Source organism: Delphinapterus leucas, chromosome 17 (genome assembly GCF_059928025.1).
Source record: "Delphinapterus leucas isolate spDelLeu-1000000601 "Yukka" chromosome 17, BTC_Dleu_Yukka2, whole genome shotgun sequence".
In the NCBI taxonomy this organism is placed as follows: Eukaryota; Metazoa; Chordata; class Mammalia; order Artiodactyla; family Monodontidae; genus Delphinapterus; species Delphinapterus leucas.
The window spans coordinates 40,968,029-40,987,823 of NC_143145.1; the positions used below are offsets into that span (position 1 = coordinate 40,968,029).

General features: G+C 55.3%; 1 protein-coding gene across 1 annotated transcript; it reads left to right on the forward strand.

Moving 5' to 3' along the window:
• The first annotated feature begins 3,161 nt into the window (after positions 1 to 3,161).
• Positions 3,162 to 19,228, forward strand: GDF6 (growth differentiation factor 6). Its single transcript, XM_022584537.2, has 2 exons — positions 3,162 to 3,600; positions 18,267 to 19,228. The coding sequence occupies exons 1-2, from the start codon at positions 3,177 to 3,179 to the stop codon at positions 19,226 to 19,228; spliced, it is 1,386 nt and encodes a 461-aa protein (XP_022440245.1). The 5' UTR covers positions 3,162 to 3,176.
• Positions 19,229 to 19,795: the final 567 nt, after the last annotated feature.

The window sequence follows — 19,795 nt, forward strand, 5'->3', positions numbered from 1 at the left end:
ATTAAGTGTCAGAAAGACTTGCCTCCTGGTTGTGAATAGATTCCTGACTGGCTTGCGACCTTGGGCCCCGTCCACCGAGTTTGTGCATCTGCTCACCTGTGACATGAAGACTGCAGCGCTTTCAGGCAAAGGAGAGCCAACACCTTCCTTGCTTGGACTTGAGGCTGGTAGCAATGAAGGAGGAGAATATCTGCCCCAGGGGAATCCTGACGGAGGGAGGACAGACCACATCTTCTGTGGTTCCTGTCCTAGTGTCATTTACTCTTACCCATGACTCCATCCAGTGTGCTAAGTGCTCCTAAGCCACAGCAAATAGGCTCATTACTTTGCTTCCTGTTTACTGATAACTTGTGGCAGATAATAATTGCCGTGGGCCAAAAGAAGAGAGAACAGACAGGACTGCAGTTGCAGGCAGGAAGCCTTCTTATTGGCTGGGGGCTCTGAAACCGTGAATCACCATTAACTAGACTCCATACTGATAGAAATTAAAATACTGATAACACAAACCACAAGGGTTCGTGTCCCCAAGGGAAGGGATGGAGACAGACCACAAGGAGGAAGCCTCTCCTGGATGACACCTGAAAAGCAGACATACAGAGCTTGCAGGCCAGGCCAGAGCAGACCATGTGCCTCCTAGGGGTGACAGGTAGGCGGAAGGGGAAATGTTGCTTCTTCAAGTGAGAAAAGAGGGGTTTCGAGTTTGTGGTTTGGCAGAGTTGTGGAAGACCTGCAGAGGGGGCAGAAGGGCACAGAGGAGAGCTGTCTAAGAAAACAGCCTTGGCAGTAATACAAAACCAAACCAAAAAATGAAAAGAAGGACGAGCAGACATGCTTTGGACATAATGTTAAGTGACAAGGGGAGGGTACGACATAGCATCAAAGACAGAGACAGATTGGAAGGGGACCCATAAAGGCAAACACATTTTGGTCTCTTGTAGTGGCAAAAATCTGAAAAACAATCTTTTTGTTCAGTTCCATTTCCTTTTATGTCGTTAAGTTAGTAAAAACAAACTATTTTAAAGCATAGAGAGAGGAAGGAAGAAAAGGTTATGGTAAAGCAGCTTTGAGTCTAAAGTCTCAGAACTTGACAATCGTGAAACCAAAACTGGGGACATAAGTAGGCGTGGGATAAGGCCAGAAGGGACACCCATGGAGGAGATTGAGAGGAGAGAAGCTGGCTCAATAGCCCAGCAGTTAAGAGCTCAGACTCTGCAGCAGTGTGAGCTTGGGCCTCAGTTTCTCTATCTGTAAAATGGGGATAATCCAATCCTTATCACGTAAGGTTGTTTTGAAGATTAAAGGAAACAAGGTCTCTTGGGTGTTTGACATTACCTGGGGGAGGCCAGTGCCAAGACCTTAAGGAAGTTCCGGAATGAAGGGAGCAAGGAAGCAAAACTGCCTCTTCCTGCAGTCAGGTGAGGCAGTTTCTGCAGAAGGAATGAAATAGCAAAAGGGGGAAGGGGGAAGAAAGTGAGAGGGTGGGGAGTATGGAGACTGGGAACACACACACAAAGCAGTGTGGGGAAGGAAACCACCTGAGAGCAAATAAAATCATAAAGAAAAGCAAACGCAATAAAATAGGGATATTGGCTCGGAGATGATTTCTCTTTGCTGGAGAGGGAAGAGCACTGGGTCTGGAGTCTGAGCCCTAGGGTCTGTTTCTGGCTGCACATCCTTTTGGCTGAGTGTCCTTGGAAAAGTCATTTATCCCCTCTCAGACTTTGTTTAAATCTGTGAAAGTGAAAATAGGAAGGCCAACATCACAGAAGGGCTGGGGGTGATTCAAGGAGATCTTTTTACGGTTGGTGGCTGAGCACCCAATAAATGCAAGGGGAAACTCGACGTCCACAGCGTTAGGGCAAGGAGCATGGCGGTAGAGAAGCAGCCCTCCGTCTCGTCTTCCAGCCTTCAGGCCGAGGAATGAGTGAGGCAGTAGGCGGGGAAGACAGGCACGGAGAATCTGGGGACAGATAAAGGAAACTCGTGATGGGGCGAGGCTGGGCTGAAGAGAAACAGATTGGGGGAGAGCTGCAAAGGGAGGGGTCCACTGAAAGGGGAGGGGGGAGTCCGGGGAGGGAGAGGGTGGGAAGGCCGAGAGAGATGGGAGGGCAGTGTGAGAAGAAAAGCAGGCTGGGGAAAGAGGGATTGGAATGCAGAAGGAACTTGGGGAAGGAGGAAGTATTGAAGGCGGGAGGGAAAGAAGAGAGGGAAAATGGGGATGCCGTGGAGGCGGGGGCCAGGCCGCGAGAGGGAAGAGCATCCGGGGAACAGATGGAGGAGAAAAGAATCGGCTAAATCCAGCGTCAGAAGAGGTTGGGGACTGCGAGAAGAGAGGCTGGGGCCTTCAGGAGAGCGCAGCAGCTTTTAGCATCCATCCAGACTCTAAAGACTCGTGGCCTTTGCCTGACCTCGAGGGTCGGGAACAGACGCCCTGTCTTTGTGGAGAGCGGTACCCCACCGAGAGCATGGGGCTGTTCTGGGCCAGGCCCTACGCCGGGCGCGCGGCGAGGCTTCCCTGGCCCTGGGCTGGCCCTTGAGGGGAGCGATCGACTGGCCTGGAGGTTGGGGCCGAGGAAGGAAGGTACCACCGCCCGGAGCCGGCGCGCAGTCGGCTGCTGAGGCGCCTGCTCCGAGCTGTCCCTGGGGGGCGCCGCCGCCGCTTCCCTCCTCCGGGGCCGCACGCTCCCAGCAAAGTGGAGGAGGCTGGGGAAGACCGAGAGCCTGCGGAGCGCTACGGAGGGACCGAGCTTCGAACAGTGCTAGGGGGCCTCTGGCGCTGCGGATGCCCCTGGCTTCCTCGCTGCCGGGCGGCCTCGCCCGCCTACCCCTGCCCGGCGCTCCTGGCCCGCTCTGCGCGCACCGCCTGGCAACCCCGCGCGCGTCCCGCGGGGGCGCTGCGTCCCCCTGCCACCCCGGCCCACAGCGGCCCCTCTCCCCCACACCTCCAGCCCGCACCACCCGGCCTCTCCTCCCACCCTCGGCTCCCCTCCCTCCCTCTCCTCCTCCCCTCCCCTCCCGGCGAGGGGCGGGAGGGGGCGTGGCAGGGCCGGGGTTTGTGTGGCTGGGACCCGGCTCCTCGCACTCCGAGTCCGCCCGAGGAGCCGGGCCCCGGCCGCTGTCCAGCCGCTCCGCGCCCCTCGCGACCCGCGCCGCCGCCTCTCGGGGACCCGCTCGCCATGGATACCCCCAGGGTCCTGCTCTCGGCCGTCTTCCTCATCAGTTTCCTGTGGGATTTGCCCGGTTTCCAGCAAGCTTCCATCTCATCCTCCTCGTCGTCCACCCAGCTGGGCTCCGCCAAGGGAATGCGAAGCCGCAAGGAAGGGAAGATGCCGCGGGCGTCGCGAGAGAGTGCCACGGCCCGGGCGCCCCTGGGGCGGCAGGAGCCACAGCCGAGGCCGCAGGAGGAGCCCCGGCGGCGGCCGCCACAGCAGCCCGAGGCTCAGGAGCCTCCGGGCAGGGGCCCGCGCGTGGTGCCCCACGAGTACATGCTGTCAATCTACAGGACTTACTCCATTGCCGAGAAGTTGGGCATCAATGCCAGCTTTTTCCAGTCTTCCAAGTCGGCTAATACGATCACTAGCTTTGTAGACAGGGGACTAGGTAAGTGGCAAGACGCCCGACTCCTTTCTCCCTGGAGCTCCGCAGCCAGGGCACAGCTCCGGCTCTGGCAGGAGGCTGCATTTGTGAATTCCGTTCTCGTTCTGGATACCTCCCCCTTTCTTTTCTTAAACAGTTTTTCTCAAGCCTAAGTAAGTTTCCGAATGCGGCTGCAGATTTTATTCCAGTAGGCAATCCTCCCTGCCTCGCTTTCTTCTTTCCCTTCCTTCCTTTCTCTCTCCCTTCCTTCCTTCTTCCTCTTGCCTTTTGCAGAAAGGAGCGTGGCGGCTGCACGTCTGGTGGCTGGTGGAGGAAACGTGGAGGGCGGGAGGTGGCGGGCAAATGACCGGGGCTGGAGAGGGGTCGCGACGGGGACTGGGAACCCGTGGCAAGGGGTCACTGGTTGTACCGGGTGCGCGGTCCAAGGCCGGGCTGCCGTGGCGGACCGAGCGGCTCAGGGGCCTGAGTGAGCGCTGGAAAGCCCCGAGCTCCCATCCGCTCCGGGAAAAGCCGGCAGAAGAGACTTCCACGGTCGAAGAAGCAAGTCCGCGATTGGCGTCTGGCAGTGCCCTGGCCCAGCCGCTGCCCGGGTACCCGGCTCGTCCCCGCGCTTGACGTGGGGATGGTCAGCCGCGTAGGAACCCCGCGCCCTCGGGCTTTTTTGTTTTTTGCTCCTGCAGCGCGCTCTCGGCCACTCCGGGGCCTCAACAGAGTCATTTCTGAAGAGGCAGCGGCAGCAACTGGCAGGGCGGGCCGAGGGCACGGGCAAGTGAGCTAAATTTGGGGGTTTGTTGGTACTTAGCTCACACGGGTGCCTGGGTGTGCTCGTTCACCTTTCTGAGCCAGGCAACTCTCCTGTCTCTGCGCTTCTACCAGGGGCCCCGTCTTTGGTCCCCTCTGTGGGCGCGGGTGCATGTGTGGGTGTCTGCGGAAACCCCTGCGCCCCCTCCTTGCCACCTGCGTTGGTCTGCAGCCTTGGAGAGAACCTCGCGCTGCAGGCGCCGGGAACTCAGTTCCTAAAGAGAAGAGACAATACCGTAGAAGGAGGCAGTAAGGAAGGGAGAAAAAGCAAAGGAAGGGCAAACGGGAGGTAGGGGACGAGAAGAAAGGACGGAGGAGATAAAAGAGATTTGGGCATCTATCCACTCCGCCACCCTGCCCGGACTTAGCTCCTCGACTCGGACGCCTTCCCTGCCTCCCACTTCCAGGTCAGTGAAAGGGGGGTCGCCCAGGAACCGGCGATCACGGGGGTTCGGACTGGGAGGGCTGCCCTGCCCCGACTGCCTTGGGGGCGCTTGCGCGCCCTCGAAGCTTTACAGAGCAGGCTAACGGCCCCGAGCCTCGGGCTCTTCCCAGGCTTCAGCCCCCGAGCCCCCTCCCTTGCAGCCGCCTTCCTTGCGGGCATGGGTCTTGCCCACGCTCGGTTCGCGGCTGCAGCCCGAGGTCAGCGAGGTTCACGAGCTGCTGAAAAGTCTGGGCGGCAAATTAACGCCAGGTATTTTATGGTGATTTTACAACTGCTAAAGTCACCCTGGCAAATACAAGTGGCTTCTTCGTACCGCTGCACCTGGGGCCCCGGCCTCCCTGCTGCCAGCGCAGCTCGCCTTCTCCCCACCTCCACCCCTTTCCCTGCCTCTGTTGTTTCTCTCCCTCCAAATCTTCTGTTTATCGTTCGCCTTCTCTAATACCATAATCGAAGGCTACCCTAGACTTGCCTAGTCGAGAGAGTAAGGAAGCACAGAGAAAAGTACTCTAGAGGCCTTTCCCCAAGGGAAGAAACCCCGCAGGCCCAGGGTGGCGGGCGGTTGGGCGCGCATTTTCTTCTCCCCACGGGAAGTGGCCAGAACCTCCGCCCCTCCCCCAAGCGGACACCCCCTAACTCGTAAGCTGCGCCCTGTGAGTTTGGCACGGGACCAAGGGACCCTGCGGGCGGCTGGGAGGCGTCTACCGAAGCCTGCGGCGTTGGGGCAAGTGTGGGAGGTCTCTGGGGGCTCCAGGTCCGGCGCAGAGGCTGGCTCGCTTCACCCTGGCTCGCGCTGCAGCAGCCTGTCCGCGGGCACCGCGCTGGGCGCCCCCGGGGCGCCGGAGGTAGGGAGGGGACTGGCTGCGCGCCCAGGTTGGGGGGGTGGGCCCTCAGTTCCCTAGCCAAGCTCTCTAGGCTAGCCGAACCGAGATCCAGACGTCCGGCTTCCACTCCCGAACGCGGTCCCCCGCCGGAGGAGGCGCGTCGTGACCACCTGGACCGCAGCTTCAAAGGCGCGGTCTCCTCCACGCCCTCCGGTTCCCAGAAAACGCGAAGAAAGGTAGTTAGTTGACCGCGAAGGCTGTGCGGCTGGTAGCACGCCGCGCTGGGTCGAAGGAGTGCGAAGCCGCGGGCTGGAGGGCGCGCGCAGAGGAGGGGGTGTGTTGCGGGCCACAGCCCAAGCTTGATAAAGGGAAAGCCTCACTTTCTCTCTCACTGATTTTGATTTGATGTGTCACCGGCGGTGACCTCGGGCTGGACCTTCCGGGGCTTGCTTAGCATCGGGCCCCTGATTGGAGTGTTTCAACTCAGCGATCTAATTGAGGGTTCATGTCATAACACATCAAATGCTGTCTAGTCTCCCGTGATGGAAGGGACCCGCCAGCCGCGCATCCCGACTCCTGGCGAGGACTTCCGCCCCTCTCACGTGGGGACTCTTAAACCGCGCCAGACCTTCCAGCATCCCCTCCCCCAGCCGTGGAAGGCAGGACAAGGAGGTAAGAGCGGCGGCCAGCTGAGAGCTGGGCCAGCCGCGTTAACTTGGCGCCTTGCCTTGGGGATGTTTAAATCGCCGCCGAGTGTGGCAGGCTTGGCTTCGAGAAGCAGGGGTCCCTCAGGGGGAGGAGCAAAGAAAACGGAAGGAGTCCTGAAATCCTCTCGTGAGGCATGAACTACTTACGTACAGTACAGTATTTGTAAAAAGCCTTCCTCACCCGGGGACCCCGGAACCCCAGAAATTACACCTAAAGCTTGCGTTTAAGACAGGGAGAGCGGGGTAAACTCTGTCCATTGTGAATGAATGAAGAGCGCTTTAGGTCTATAAAGACTGCGTGTTCTGTAATGCCTCAGCCCGTGCCTCCTTCTCCCAAGCCCCATGAGGAGGACACCTTATTGCAAGTTAAAAAAAAAAAGCGTCCCCCCTTTCGGTTCGCTCTCCAAACAACTAGGGGTAATCATAATAACTAAGATATATTGACATGTTGAGCACTTACTGTGTACCAAGTACTGGGCTAACATTTGTTACATGAATTATTTCATTTAATTTTAACAACACCCCCCCAACCACCGGGAAGAAAGTGCTACAGTCCCTGATTTACAGGTCAATTAAGGAAGACAGAGAGGTTAAGCAAATTGTTCAAGGTCACACAGCTAGTGAGAGCTGAAGCACATATCCAGTTCTAGCCCCTGCATATTTACCTGTGGCACTACATGGGTAGGGTGAGGGTGAGGAGGTTTCTAAAGGATGGTGGCAAGACACAGAAATGGAAGAAGTTGACAGATTTCTCACCCCGTCTGATATTCCTCTGTGATCTCTTTATGACCCAGTTAGGAGTTGGAGTGAAACTTTGGATTCAGGGGTCTAAAAGTGTGCTGTGCCTTGATTCTTCTTTGTACTCCCTGTAAAACGCACAAGCTGCCTTATCCTTGACCTTTAAAAATGCCTCCATATTGTGCTTTCAAGATGATTTTGGATCCATAAAGATGAGAAAGTGTGTGAATGTTTGTGTTGGTGCAGCCATAGCATCAGGATGGACCAGGTTGGATATAGAGAAGTTACAGTTAGCACCTGATAGAACTCATTACAAGACCACCAGTACAGGAGGCTTGGATCTCTAACCCTGGGGCCCTGGAAAGGCAGACAATGAGAGCTCCTATGAATTCAACACGGCTGTAAGATAGAGGGGGAGGGAGAGAGAAGCAAAACTTGGACTTCAGTTTATGTAGTGAGAAGCGCCATGTAATTCCAACAAGGGAGACAAAAAAAAGCCTCTTAAGGATGAAGAAACCAAAATGGATCTAAGAATATTGCTGTGAGTTAGGTTTCCAGATGATTTTGAAATAAGAATTCTCTTTAAATATTTGTTGTTATTGTTACAATAGCACTCTCAGAAAGGAGGCAGCAGGGAACAGATAAAAAACAAAAACACCAAAACACACACACACACACACACACACACACACAAAAGCCCAAACGAGATCGGAACATCCTTGAGGAATTTGACACCCTAGAAATGAACCTCGGGAGAGTTTGCCGCGGATTGTTTGTTGGCTTCTAGGTTTACCTTCTGGGTCGCGATTGCCAAGGGGGCAGGGCAGGACAGCTAACGGGGAGGACATTCTAAGAGCGGCATAGTTCCTTCCTGATTGAAGTTCGTCTGGTGTGGCATGTTTATGCAAAACAGCGTGTTTCTGGGTGGACCTGGGCCGCAGAGTGGTGCAATCAACGCAGTGGTGCTTTTGCCCGGACCCTGTTGTCGTTGGCAAACGGAAAATGAAATATAAGCAGGGAAGCATTTTAATGGGGACGGAGGGAATTCACAACTGTTAATTATTTGGTGACCTTGTATTCGATTTGTTTGAGTCCCTTATAAAAACACTAATGCAGACCAGACGGCCAAGCGAGGAAGCCGGCAGAAGTTTCCAATCTAGGCTTTATTTCCCCGGAAAGAGGGAACAGCCTTGGGAAAGGATTGCTGAGCTTTTAAGTACGTGCGTGTGAGGACGCGCCGGTGTGAGCACCGCGCGGGGTTTGCATCGCCATCCACGTTCAGGATCCTGCTCAAACCTGGTGAACTGGCAGGTCCTATAAGAATCCCGGGGTCAGGAAAGGAAGCCTTAAACCATAAGTTTGTTCTGCTCTTCTGGTTGGAATGATTAAAACATTTTTCAGGCCACAAACCAAACCCTTAGCCATTGGCTTGTTGTTAAATAGCAGTTAATGTCACTCCCACCCCTAAGGCCTTAAGGGTTGCCTTACAAAGGCTGCCTTAGCAAGAAGCTAAAAACACCTAGTGTCTTCTGCAGCGAGAGTGCAAGAAGCGCCGGAATTCTGGGGCGGGCTTCCTTGGCAGGGGAGACTAATCTGAGAAGGACACTGAGCTTTTTCCTGGCGCGGGAGGCTCTCGAGCTCTGGGAGTTTGCGCGGTAGAGTTGCTGGTGGGGGAGGGGATCGAAAAACGTGCTCAAACATCCTTGTCGTTTCTGCACATTAAAAAAAAAAAAAAAAATTACCTAAGCCACAACCCACGACAGGCTTTGGGAATCCCTTCCCGCGCAAACTGAATCAAGACCTGAAACCTCCCCCTTACGACCAGAGGGGATGCGTGTCGCCTGGACCCGCGGGGAACGCAGAGCGTTGCATTGATGGAGGCCCTAGTGCAACTCGCTTTTTCCCAGCTGGAGTTCTCGGGGTTCTGGCGGCTCACCTCCTTGAAATTGGTGACGTCTTTCTGGGGCGGCGTGGGGAGAGGGAGAAGGGAACTGAACAGAGAGGTGGGGGAAAGATGGTTTGATAGAAATAGGGCAGAACGAAAACTTTCGTTTCCTGCCAGGACTTCTGCTTGCATCAAACTACCCAGAGCAAATTCACAATAATCCCTGGGGACTTTTGAGTCAAGTGAAGGACAGTAGTTCGATAACTCTTAGGGTAGGGAATAACCCTGGTCAAGCGATGCTCTCTGGACCCGGGAAGGGCTCCGAACCGAGGCCGCGAGGTGTGGCAAACAGGAATGTGGATCCACAGCGCCACTTCTTTGCTTGGCATCTACCACCTCCCTCAAGCCCCCATCCCCCGCCCTTAAAGCCTGGCTGTTTATTTTTAAGCTCAATGTCGGCTAAATGGTGTCTCCTGTTTACAGGAATTAAATAGGTCCTCGTCGGCCTAATGGGTTCCAGGGTTGCTGTTCCTTGCCCTCCAGGACAGTCAATTAACGCTGCTGGGGGCCGAGGGTTGGGTGCGCTGGGAGTGGGCGGGCGGCGCTGACCAGCGTTAGCAGAGAGGCGCGCGCTGCGCAGCGAGCGGCCCGGGCGCCTGGGGGCGGGGCAGGGTTTAGGGACCCTATAGTGGGCTTGCAGTGGAGAAGAAGGGCGGGCCTCTGGCCCCGGCTGGCGCGGGTCTGGCTGCTGGAGCGGAGGGGAAAGCAAGAGCAGAGGGTTGGCTTTGGGGTCTGTCAGGGCTGGTTTACCCGTCCCCCTTACCCCCTAAATAACGTAGGAACCGAAGAGAACCCGTGCGCCTGTTTTGCAAATCTGGCTTCCAGGCAAGTTGGTCCAGTTCCGATCCCACTTCCCAGCTGACCGACGCTCCCACCCCCAGTGGGGAGGGAAATTGAACGATGCTAGACTATGGCCCATAACTACCACCACGAATCTTATTTTGCTAGGACGTTATTTCGGGAGTCAGCCCGAGATGAACACAGTGGAGCTGAGTTGCCGCGATCCCTTCCTCAGAAGCTGCGTCCGGCCCAGCACTTTAAAGAACACATCACTGAGGTTTCTCCTGCGCGGGACCCCTTGACACCGAGGGTCCAATATCCTGACCACACGCCAGTCTGAGCCCGTCTCCCCACCTGCAACCTCAGAACTGGTCGGGGAGGGGAAACAACATAAAATGGGAACCTTTTCTTCTACTTTTCATCTCCAAGCTCTCAAGTCAAAAGGCTGCGATCATGTTCTAGCCCAAAGGGCGGTTTCAGGGCTGTGATACCCTCCCCGCTGGGCCTGGGTTGCTCCCCTGGGTTCCCAGGTGACCCTACAGGTCGACATTGCAGGGAGGGCGACCTCGGGTAAATCAGCCAGGTCCGGGCCCTGCTCCAGAGGTTCCAAGAGAAGGCAGCGACCTGCAGGGATGCCGCAGCCAAGGACGCCAGGCAAAAGCCTGCTTGGCTGCAGCGGAAAGGTGGGGAGAGAGGCTCCAGCGTGAGGGGTGTCACCGGCTTCTATTTGGATTTCATCTGCAGTGGTGTCAAATTAAGATTTGGGCCACTGTGGTCAAGAGCCCAGGGTGGGATGCCAGTGAAAAGAGTCGCCTGGTGAAGTGTCCTTGATCTGGGCTTTGCGTCTCTGTCTCTTGAGCCCCTGAGAGGCCATGAGAGTTCGCACCAAGTGCGTGGAAACTACTTTGTAAATGAATCTGTTTCGTCCTAGAAAGACAAAAGGAGTCTCTTGGAGGCGACTTCGGACTCCTGCTGGGGGTGCCCAGCTCCCAGAGCTCAGAGTAGAGGGCTGGCCCATCTGCCAGAGAGCTGCGTTACTGGAGTCTGTGCTGCGGCTCCCTAGGAGCGTGGAGTTGTTCCCAGTCGGGTGGAAATCGGGGTTCCCCTTCTCTCCCCCTCCCAGCCTCACTGGTTTGCCGCTGGCTGAGTCAGAACTTGCTGTGGGAACTTTGAGGTTTCTCTGTGGGATCCAGGCAGGCCACCAGACTCGATGAATTCTGTGTGGTTTGCAAGCCCAGGCTCGAGACAGGGAGGAAGGTAGGGATCCGCCAGGCTTTGGAAAGAGGGTGGAAAAGTCCTCTGTGGAGGACTTCCCTCGGGCCTTTCTGGTCTTTGAAAGGAGGAAAGAAGCTGGGAAATTCAGGACAAGCTATTGGGGCAAACACTGGGGAAGCCAAGAGACCTAGAAAGAAGTGGGGCGGTGACTGTATGGTGGGAGAGGCTTCTGTGGAACTGCGATGCCGCCGCCCCTGACACCGCAGCCCGAGGGGTCATTCACTGCTACCACCCTGCTCTCCTCCAACCTGCAGGCTGAAAAACATAGGGAACACCCCCCCCCGCACCCTACAATGGCTCCGTGGACAGTTCCTGCCCACAAGGATGCCAGTGGAGAAGTGGGACAGGTGGGGCAAGGAGATCAGCCACCAGGCCTCTCGGGGCTGCGGCTGCCCGGAGCCAAAGGGGTTCTCACATGGGCTAACCCCAGAGGAGGGACCCTGCAAGGAGGGCCCTGTCCTTGACGAGGTTCTGACTGGAGGTCGTTTGTTGACTTGGCATTGTGGGAGGGACCAGAGCAATGGATAAGGCCTGGGGAATGAGAAGGAGCAAGGTGATGGGGGTGAAGCTGAAACCCCTATGGGCCTGGCCCTTTGCTGGAAGCCCTTGCTTCTCTCTTAACCCCTCTGCCCAGCACCTTTCCTCCACTCACTTCTGCAAATCCTGTGGAAAGAACTGAATTGCATCTCCTCAAAGAAGGCCAAGAGGAGGACACGTGTATCTTCCCCCTACCTGGCCCCCTACCTGGCCGTAGGTAGTTACAGTAATATTGGCTGCATTCACTGGACGCTTCTGTCTGTCATGCACAGCCTGCTCTGGTTACCTCGACTCTGATCTTTACAATGACTCTGCAAAGTGGGGGTCATTCTCCCATTTTCCAGATGAGATATATGAGGCTGGGAAAGATTGTGTGACCCAGTCCATCCAAGGCCACCCAGCCAATAAGTTACAGGGCAGGACTCAAATCTATGCCTCTCACACTCAGGACTCCTATGCTCATTCCATGTTGTCAGTAGTAACTAACATTTGCACACATCTTCAGATGTCTTTCCTACTCTATCTCATTTGCCACCCTTCCCTCAGTGACTTTGAGCTGGCCTTATATTCTCATTTTGCAGATGAGAAAATTGTTGCCTTGGAAATTCTCCTTCAAAAGTCCAATTGTTGGCATCCCTTCAATTCTGCCGATTAGGAAGTGATTGACACTTGGAGATCAGGGATTGATGCCCTCCCCAAATTCATAGGCAGCATGAAAGAACCGGAGCCTTCTCAGGGTTTCTACCAGACACAAAGATCAGGGTCTGGGATGTCCAGGGTGGTGGCACAGATACTGGAACCAGACTGCTGCATCTACCTCTATCTTGGACAAGTTACCTTGAGCTCTTTGTGTTTTAGTTTTGTGATCTGTAACATAATAATGATATCTTTTCTTTTTTCCATAGGTCGTTTTGAAGCTTAAACGACTTATTATAAGTTTAGAATTTAGATCATGCCCAGCACATAGTAAGGACTTACCCCAGTGTTTGCTGTTATGATCACACTGGATGTCAGCAAAAACACCCCAGAAAGGCTGAATTGTGTGGGTGGTATCCTGATTCTGCACCTCAGGGGGATGCTCAGCAGTTTGCAAGACTCAGATCTCAGTGGAGGCAGGGCGCAGGACAAGAGTACGGGGGGATGCCCAGGAGATCACTGTCCCAGAAGAGGGTCATAGTTGGAGCACAAATTACTCAGAGACCTTCATACCTCAGAGGAGACAGGGCTGGTGGCTCATTTTTACTCACCCAGTACACCTGACTCTATTTCCAACTTGTGGACTTTGTGGCACCTCAGGGCGCCCTCAGGGCTTAGGGACCTGAGAAGAAGTGACTCCAAACCTAGCTATGAATTCCCTGCTCGGAGGTCTTCTTACTTCCAGTAAAGGAAAAAAGAATTCCTGGCAGAACCCAGCTCCCTTTGTGTTGACGGCGTTGGTGATGGATGTGTGTCTGGTGTCCTCCCTCCCTCTTTGCTCCACCGCCAAATGAGAACCCTGCAAGAGGGGCGTGGCCTCAGGTCTGAGGGCCTCGGTTGGAATAAAGGCCTTCAAATAGTGTCCCTGCCAAGCTGCAAGTCATTGGGCAAGTGAAGACGCCTCTTGGAGCCCGCTCCGTCACCTGTAAAAGAGTGTAACAGTACGACGGGCCTCGGACACTCTCGGTGAGGATTCACGGACGGAGGCCACCCAAACCCTGAGCCCAGCACAAAAGCATGCCCAGAAGCATTCAGGGATGCTTTTGAGGATGGGGGAAAGGCTGAGCTGCAGACATCTGGAGTTTCCTTTGCGAAGACGGGTGATTATACGCCCCTCCTCCATCCCCACCTAGGGGAGTAGGGGTGGGAGAGGGCCGTTTCATCTCGGCTTTCTGAGCCGCAGCCCTTCGCTGGGGGATGTGCCTTCGGAGGACGTGCGGCGGGACGCGTGGTGGGGCGGCGGGTGGAGGTGTGTGAGGCCCGGCCAGGCGCCCACGAGTGGCCGCTCAGGTCACGGCGAATTCAGAGGACGCGAGCGGAACACGCGCTTAGCAGCATTGGGGAGCCCAGGGTCTGGGCGCGAAGGGCCTTGGGGGTCGGGCGAGCTGGAGCTCGGGGGAGCCCTCGGGGCCAGCGAGTGACACACAGTTCAAACAGGACTCTCAAGAGGGACCTCAAGCTGCGTACGTATCTCAAGACGTCTTGGGGAAAATGCAGTGCGCGGCCTTTCCGCCCCAAACCGAAGGACGATTCGGGTTTTCGGAAGCCATCTGCAGCGGGGCGCGGGGGAGCCGCCCCCAGCTGGAGGAGCGCGTGTGGGCGGCGAGGCTCGGGTCCTGCCACTGAGCAACCGTAACCCTTACGCCGCCTTCCTGGGGCGCGTTTCCTGTGGTGCGGTTCCTGGGGTGTCCGGACTTAGGCGCCGCGGGCATCCTTTTCTTTACGATCTGGTGTTTGCTTCGTAGCTTCCTCCAGCCACGTAGCTTTCTAAGCCAGTTTCCTCATTTAAAATGGGCGTGATAGTCCCTACGTTGAAGTGATTCGTTCTCGTTCCCTTATTTGCTTTCCTTTAAAATTTTTATTTTATTTTTTAATCAATTCCACACCAAACGTATATGTTTGAGGTGCTCCTAAACTTTAACCGACTTGCCCTTAACTCAAAAAAGGCTGACCTATTTATGAAGAATTTTCTTCAAATATGAAGGTGGTTTGTTCTCTTCTCTCCGTCCCTCCTTCCTCTGCCCACCCACCAGAGCAAGCTGATAAGCACAAATCCAGCGATTAAAACTTGAAGGGTCGCTATGTCTAACACTCAGCAAACCCTGAATTAACCTGGGTGTAAGCCAAGCTGTAACAGACCAGGTTGATACAGATAAAAAGCAAAAAAGATAGCTCTCATGATTTATTACTGATCAATTTCAATTTAAAGGCCTGAAGCGTAAGATTGACTTCCAGGATGTAAGAAGGTGCCACCAACAGATTCTGAAATGAAAACTACCTGTTTCTAGGCAAGAGGATGGGAGAGAGTGTCACTTGATGACATCAGCTCTCCTCTATACAGGACTTAACGGGAGAGGAGGCTTGTGGGAGAGGGTGTGAAGAACTGGCTTCGTACCCACAGATGGCCATGGCAGCAGGGCCAGGCCTTGTGATGCCAGGTCAGCAGGCAAAGTGTCTGCAGGGTCACAGTGGATGGTGTGTGCACTCCCCAGGTTGGATGCCTCCTCTGGGCTATTTCTGTGACGCATGCCTCCAGAGCAGGTCCAGACAGGTGGAGAATGTGATCTGTAGGGGAGCAGCACAGAGCAGCCACACTCATGCGTTAGAGGTTCTGGAGACCCAGTGAGAGTACATGTGGCTGAAAGAGTGAAAAAATGTGGAGGTGGCTGTGAGGGGCTGGAAGGAACAGGGAGCAATAGGGACTTGGTTCTGGTGAGCATTGCCTTAGATCCTGTCTTGGGCCCAGTGCTTTGGGGCCCTAGGGCCCTGTTTTGTTCTCAGCTCCCATGGTGCCCTCCCCACTTGGTGGGGAATCTGAAGAGTCAATGAAATGTGCTTATCTAGATTCGTGGTTCTTATAGTGGGGTCCCTAACCAGCAGAATCAACATCTCCTGGGAACTGAGGAGAAATGCAAATTCTGGGCTCTGCTACAAACCTCTGGGGCTCAAGAGAATTTGCATTTCTAACAAGTTCCTGTATAATGCTGATGACGCAGATTTAGGGACCACGGCAGGTTCACTGGCTTTGAGAGCTACTGCTCTAGTCTGGTACCTGAGCCAGAGCTCTTGCTCAAATAGCCCTGAGCCCACTTCCAGGGCCTGGGCAGCTTCTTCTTTGGGTCTGTCCTCCTAAGGGTGTGTCACATCGCTGATGTGTGCCCCTGTAGCCTGGGAAGCTTGGAGCTGTGGGCAAGGGCGTCCACATCCACGCGGGTAAGACCCCTCGAACTGTGGAATGGAGCCGGGATGGGAAGAAAAGAGAGCAGGATACAGGCTGAAGCCTCATTTGCACTTTTTCCCCCGAGCCCTGGAAAGAGCTTGCTAGAAAAATCATGTGAGATCCCAAGGCTGCAGAACCAGTGGAGCCCTCTTTTTACAGATGCTTTCCTCTGTTTTGACCACTCTCGAGGACTAGAGAAATGTGACTCAGCTGTGCAGACCATTTATTAGCCCACACTTTAAAAAAAAGAATGAAAACAAAAGCTGGCTGATTTCTCCGTGTTGCATGAGAGAGAAATAAATAAATCATCCTTTACACCTGCCTAATGCTCTCCAACCAGTGACAAACTGTCTCAAGAGTTATATAAGCAGAGATGGAAATGATTTCCTAAAGGAGCCCAGGTTTTATTCCTAGCAAGCCCTGAAAATACAGTTGGGACTGTATCCTCCATCCCCTGTACCGTGGTCACTCCTGGTTGCCTCAGCTCCAGGACTTGGACTCTAATGGACAGGCAGTGGGGCTTACAGGCTAAATGCTCCAACTCTGAAATTAAACGGACCTAGGTTTGGGTCCCAATACCACCATTTATTAGTTGTGAGACTTTGGTAATTATTTTCTCCAAGCCTTGGTTTTCCTATCCGTAAAATTGGAACAATATGAGTACCTACCTTGCAGAACTGATCTGTGCTCATAGATAAAGGATGAAAAATACGGCAGCCCTCACGACATTTAGCTGGTGCAGCAAGTGCCTTAGGTTTGTCCCTCTCACCACATCCTCAGTTTTGGGGGGGAGAGAAATATGAGAGCCAGGAAAGTGAAGCCTCAGGCAATAGGTCCAGAGATCTGGGTGGTGGTTGAAGGTTGTCAGACACAGGTTTCTTTAAAGGAGGAGAAGAAAGTGTGCTGAATTCCCACTGATTTTAATGTGCCCTGGTCGGTTTGAAGGTCTTGGCTTCCATAAATCAACTGCCTCTAGCAGCTTTTCCCTTTTCACCTCTCTAACCCTTCCCACAGCTCCGTCTCAGGTCGGGACTTGTGTGTTAGAGTGAGGCAGCCGTCCGGCGGTCAGCCCAGAGTGGGAACTGGGTGTGGCTGAGGCTCCAGATCCAGTGCCCTGGGGCTACATCTGGACAGGCAGTGAGGGTCGGACCTGGGACCCGGTGACACATTTACTATTGAAATCTACCCAAACTTTACTAGCTTCTGGGGAAAGCTAGGGGCTTTGGGGATTTTTGTATTTGCTGGGTTGTAAATATTTTATGAGAAGGCAGCCCAAGAAAATCTGGTTAGCTTTCCGCCTTGCACACTGAAGTGGGGTTGGCTTCATGCACAAATGTGTCAAAAAAGAAGTCCAGTCCAGTTTTGCCTGGGTCCCCAAGAATTCGCCTTGGATTTAAAAGCCTCTTATTGTTCCCCCTCCTTGTGTCCCCATTCTTTCTCTCAGTGGTAACCAAAAATTTTATCTTCAGGATTAGTTGCAAAGCAAGAAGATTTCAGATTGGGTGGGTGGGGGAGGGGAGAATGTCACTGTGTGTGTGTGTGTGTGTGTGTGTGTGTGTGTGTGTGTGTGTGTGTGTGTGTGGCTCAGGTTTTCTCCTTACTGATATATTTATTTCTCATTGGCTGCAGGATCTTCTCAATGGATAGAGGCCTTGTGTTTGTGTTGGTTCATTTGCCCCTCTGCAGAATTCTGAAAGCCTCCCTGCTCTTTTGTTTGTTAACTGGCTGATGAATTTTAGAAAGAAAGAAATCACATTGCAGCTCCTCATTGTGTCAACTTTGTCCTGGGCCTAAACGCACCAGCAAAACTGCCTGCTGGGCGGCATCTTCTCCCAGACCCGTGGGTCTCAGCTAGGGCTGCACCTTCAAGTCAACTAGGAGCTTAAAAAAACCAAAGCTAACAAACCGCAACAAAGGTCCAATATCCAGGCCCTGTCCTCAGATATTGATTCAGTTGGCTGAAGCATACCCTGGCGCTGGTAATTTCAAAATTCTCTAGGTGGTAGACTGAGAATGACTGCTCTAGATGTTTCCCACTTACTGACCAGCGTGTATCCTAGGTCGAGCAGGCCTGTAGTCGTTGCGGTGAGCCAAATGGACAGGACAGGGTCCTAGCTCCTATGGGCTGTTGGAGAGGGGGGGGCTTATGCTGGGAAAGACAGACCACTAAGGAGACAAATATAAACGAGGTCATTGTAGATAGTGCTAAGTGCCGTGAAGATAATAAACCAGGGTCCCGTGATAGTGACCGAGGGAGGCTACTTTAGATCCGGGTGGTCGAGCATGGCCTTTCGGAGGAGGTGACATTTGAACCGGGACGTGAATGATGAGAATGAGCCAGCCGAGAGGAGGTCTGGGGGAATGCGGGCCGGGCTGCGACCACAAAGGGCACATTAGTGGTTACATAGGCTCCTGGGGGAAAACCCGGGAGGCCGCCGCCGCGGCCGCCACTCCAGCAGCCACCGACTTCCGCCCAGGGAGTCCCGGGCTGAAGGGGAGGAGGGGGCCGCCCTGGTGCCCTCCCCTTCTTTGCCGCGCACCGCCGGGCGGGGAGGCGGGGTGGTCAGCCCCGGGCGGGCCGAGCTGGACCTTTACCGGCCTGTCCCGTTCCCTCCCCGCCCTTTTCCTCCCAGGGGCGGCCGCGGAGCACCGGGCTGATCTCCCTCTTAAGTGAAACTGACTGTAATTATTTTTTATCTCGCAGACGATCTCTCGCACACTCCTCTCCGGAGACAGAAGTATTTGTTTGATGTGTCCACGCTCTCAGACAAAGAAGAGCTGGTGGGCGCGGAGCTGCGGCTCTTTCGCCAGGCGCCCGCAGCGCCCTGGGGGCCGCCGGCCGGGCCGCTCCAAGTGCAGCTCTTCCCCTGCCTGTCGCCCCTGCTGCTGGACGCGCGGACCCTGGACCCGCAGGGGGCGCCCCGGCCCGGCTGGGAAGTCTTCGACGTGTGGCAGGTCCTGCGCCACCAACCCCGGGAGCAGCTGTGCTTGGAGCTGCGGGTCGCGTGGGGCGAGCAGGGTGCCGGCGAGGCCGAGGCGCGCGCGCCGGGGCTCCAGCAGCCACCGCCCCCGGACCTGCGGAGTCTGGGCTTCGGCCGGAGGGTGCGGACCCCCCAGGAGCGCGCCCTGCTCGTGGTGTTCACCCGATCCCAGCGCAAGAACCTGTTCGCCGAGATGCGCGAGCAGCTGGGCTCGGCCGAGGTTGCGGGCCCGGGCGCGGACGCCGAGGGGTCGTGGCCGCCGCCGTCGGGCACCCCAGACGCCGGGTCTTGGCTGCCCTCGCCCGGCCGCCGGCGGCGGCGCACAGCTTTCGCCAGCCGCCACGGCAAGCGGCACGGCAAGAAGTCGAGGCTGCGCTGCAGCAAGAAGCCCCTGCACGTGAACTTCAAGGAGCTGGGCTGGGACGACTGGATTATCGCGCCCCTGGAGTACGAGGCCTACCACTGCGAAGGCGTGTGCGACTTCCCGTTGCGCTCGCACCTGGAGCCCACCAACCACGCCATCATCCAGACGCTGATGAACTCCATGGACCCCGGCTCTACCCCGCCCAGCTGCTGCGTGCCCACCAAACTGACTCCCATCAGCATCCTGTACATCGACGCGGGCAATAACGTGGTCTACAAGCAGTACGAGGACATGGTGGTGGAGTCCTGCGGCTGCAGGTAGCGGCGCCTTCCCTGCCGCCTTGGCCCGGGGCCGCTGGGGAGGCCTGACTGCAGAGGGGCGGAGGAGGAGCTAGCCTTGGACGAGGCAGAGAGTGGGGCAACAGCCAGGGCTTTCAGCCGGGTGGGAGACCAGGGAGTTCCGCCTTTCCAGAACCTTCCACCTGCCAGCCCAGAGGGAGCGACGGATTTTCACACCTTGCCCGGCCACCCTGGAGAAACAAGCCAAGGAGGATTTCTTTAGTTTTTGTCTTTATTATTGTGGCTTTGGATTTCCTTGTGTGTCTCCTAGGTTTTGATGGGAGGTGAGGGCAGGGGAGACGCATACCTGGTTCTCAACTGCTCCAAGGATTGAAAAATTAATAGTTTAAGAAGGGAAACTGGGGGGAAGAATCACCTTTGACCACATCTCGGTCTGATTGTTTGCTACCTGTGTAAAGAAGGTGGGGTCTTTCTGGCCATGTTGTAGCCTGTGCCTTGTCCCCTCGCCCTTCCCCCCAACAAAAAGTGTTAAGGTAGAGAAATAGGAAAGCCAGGAGGGGTCCTGCCATTAGAAGAGCTTTGCAAGAGG

What these genes read in the sequence shown, in the direction of transcription:
- GDF6 (XM_022584537.2), top strand. Translation starts at nt 3,177, where the DNA reads ATGGATACCCCCAGGGTCCTGCTCTCGGCCGTCTTCCTCATCAGTTTC. An exon ending in CTTTGTAGACAGGGGACTAG is followed by an intron (nt 3,601 to 18,266) that starts GTAAGTGGCAAG and finishes TTTATCTCGCAG; the next exon opens with ACGATCTCTCGCACACTCCT.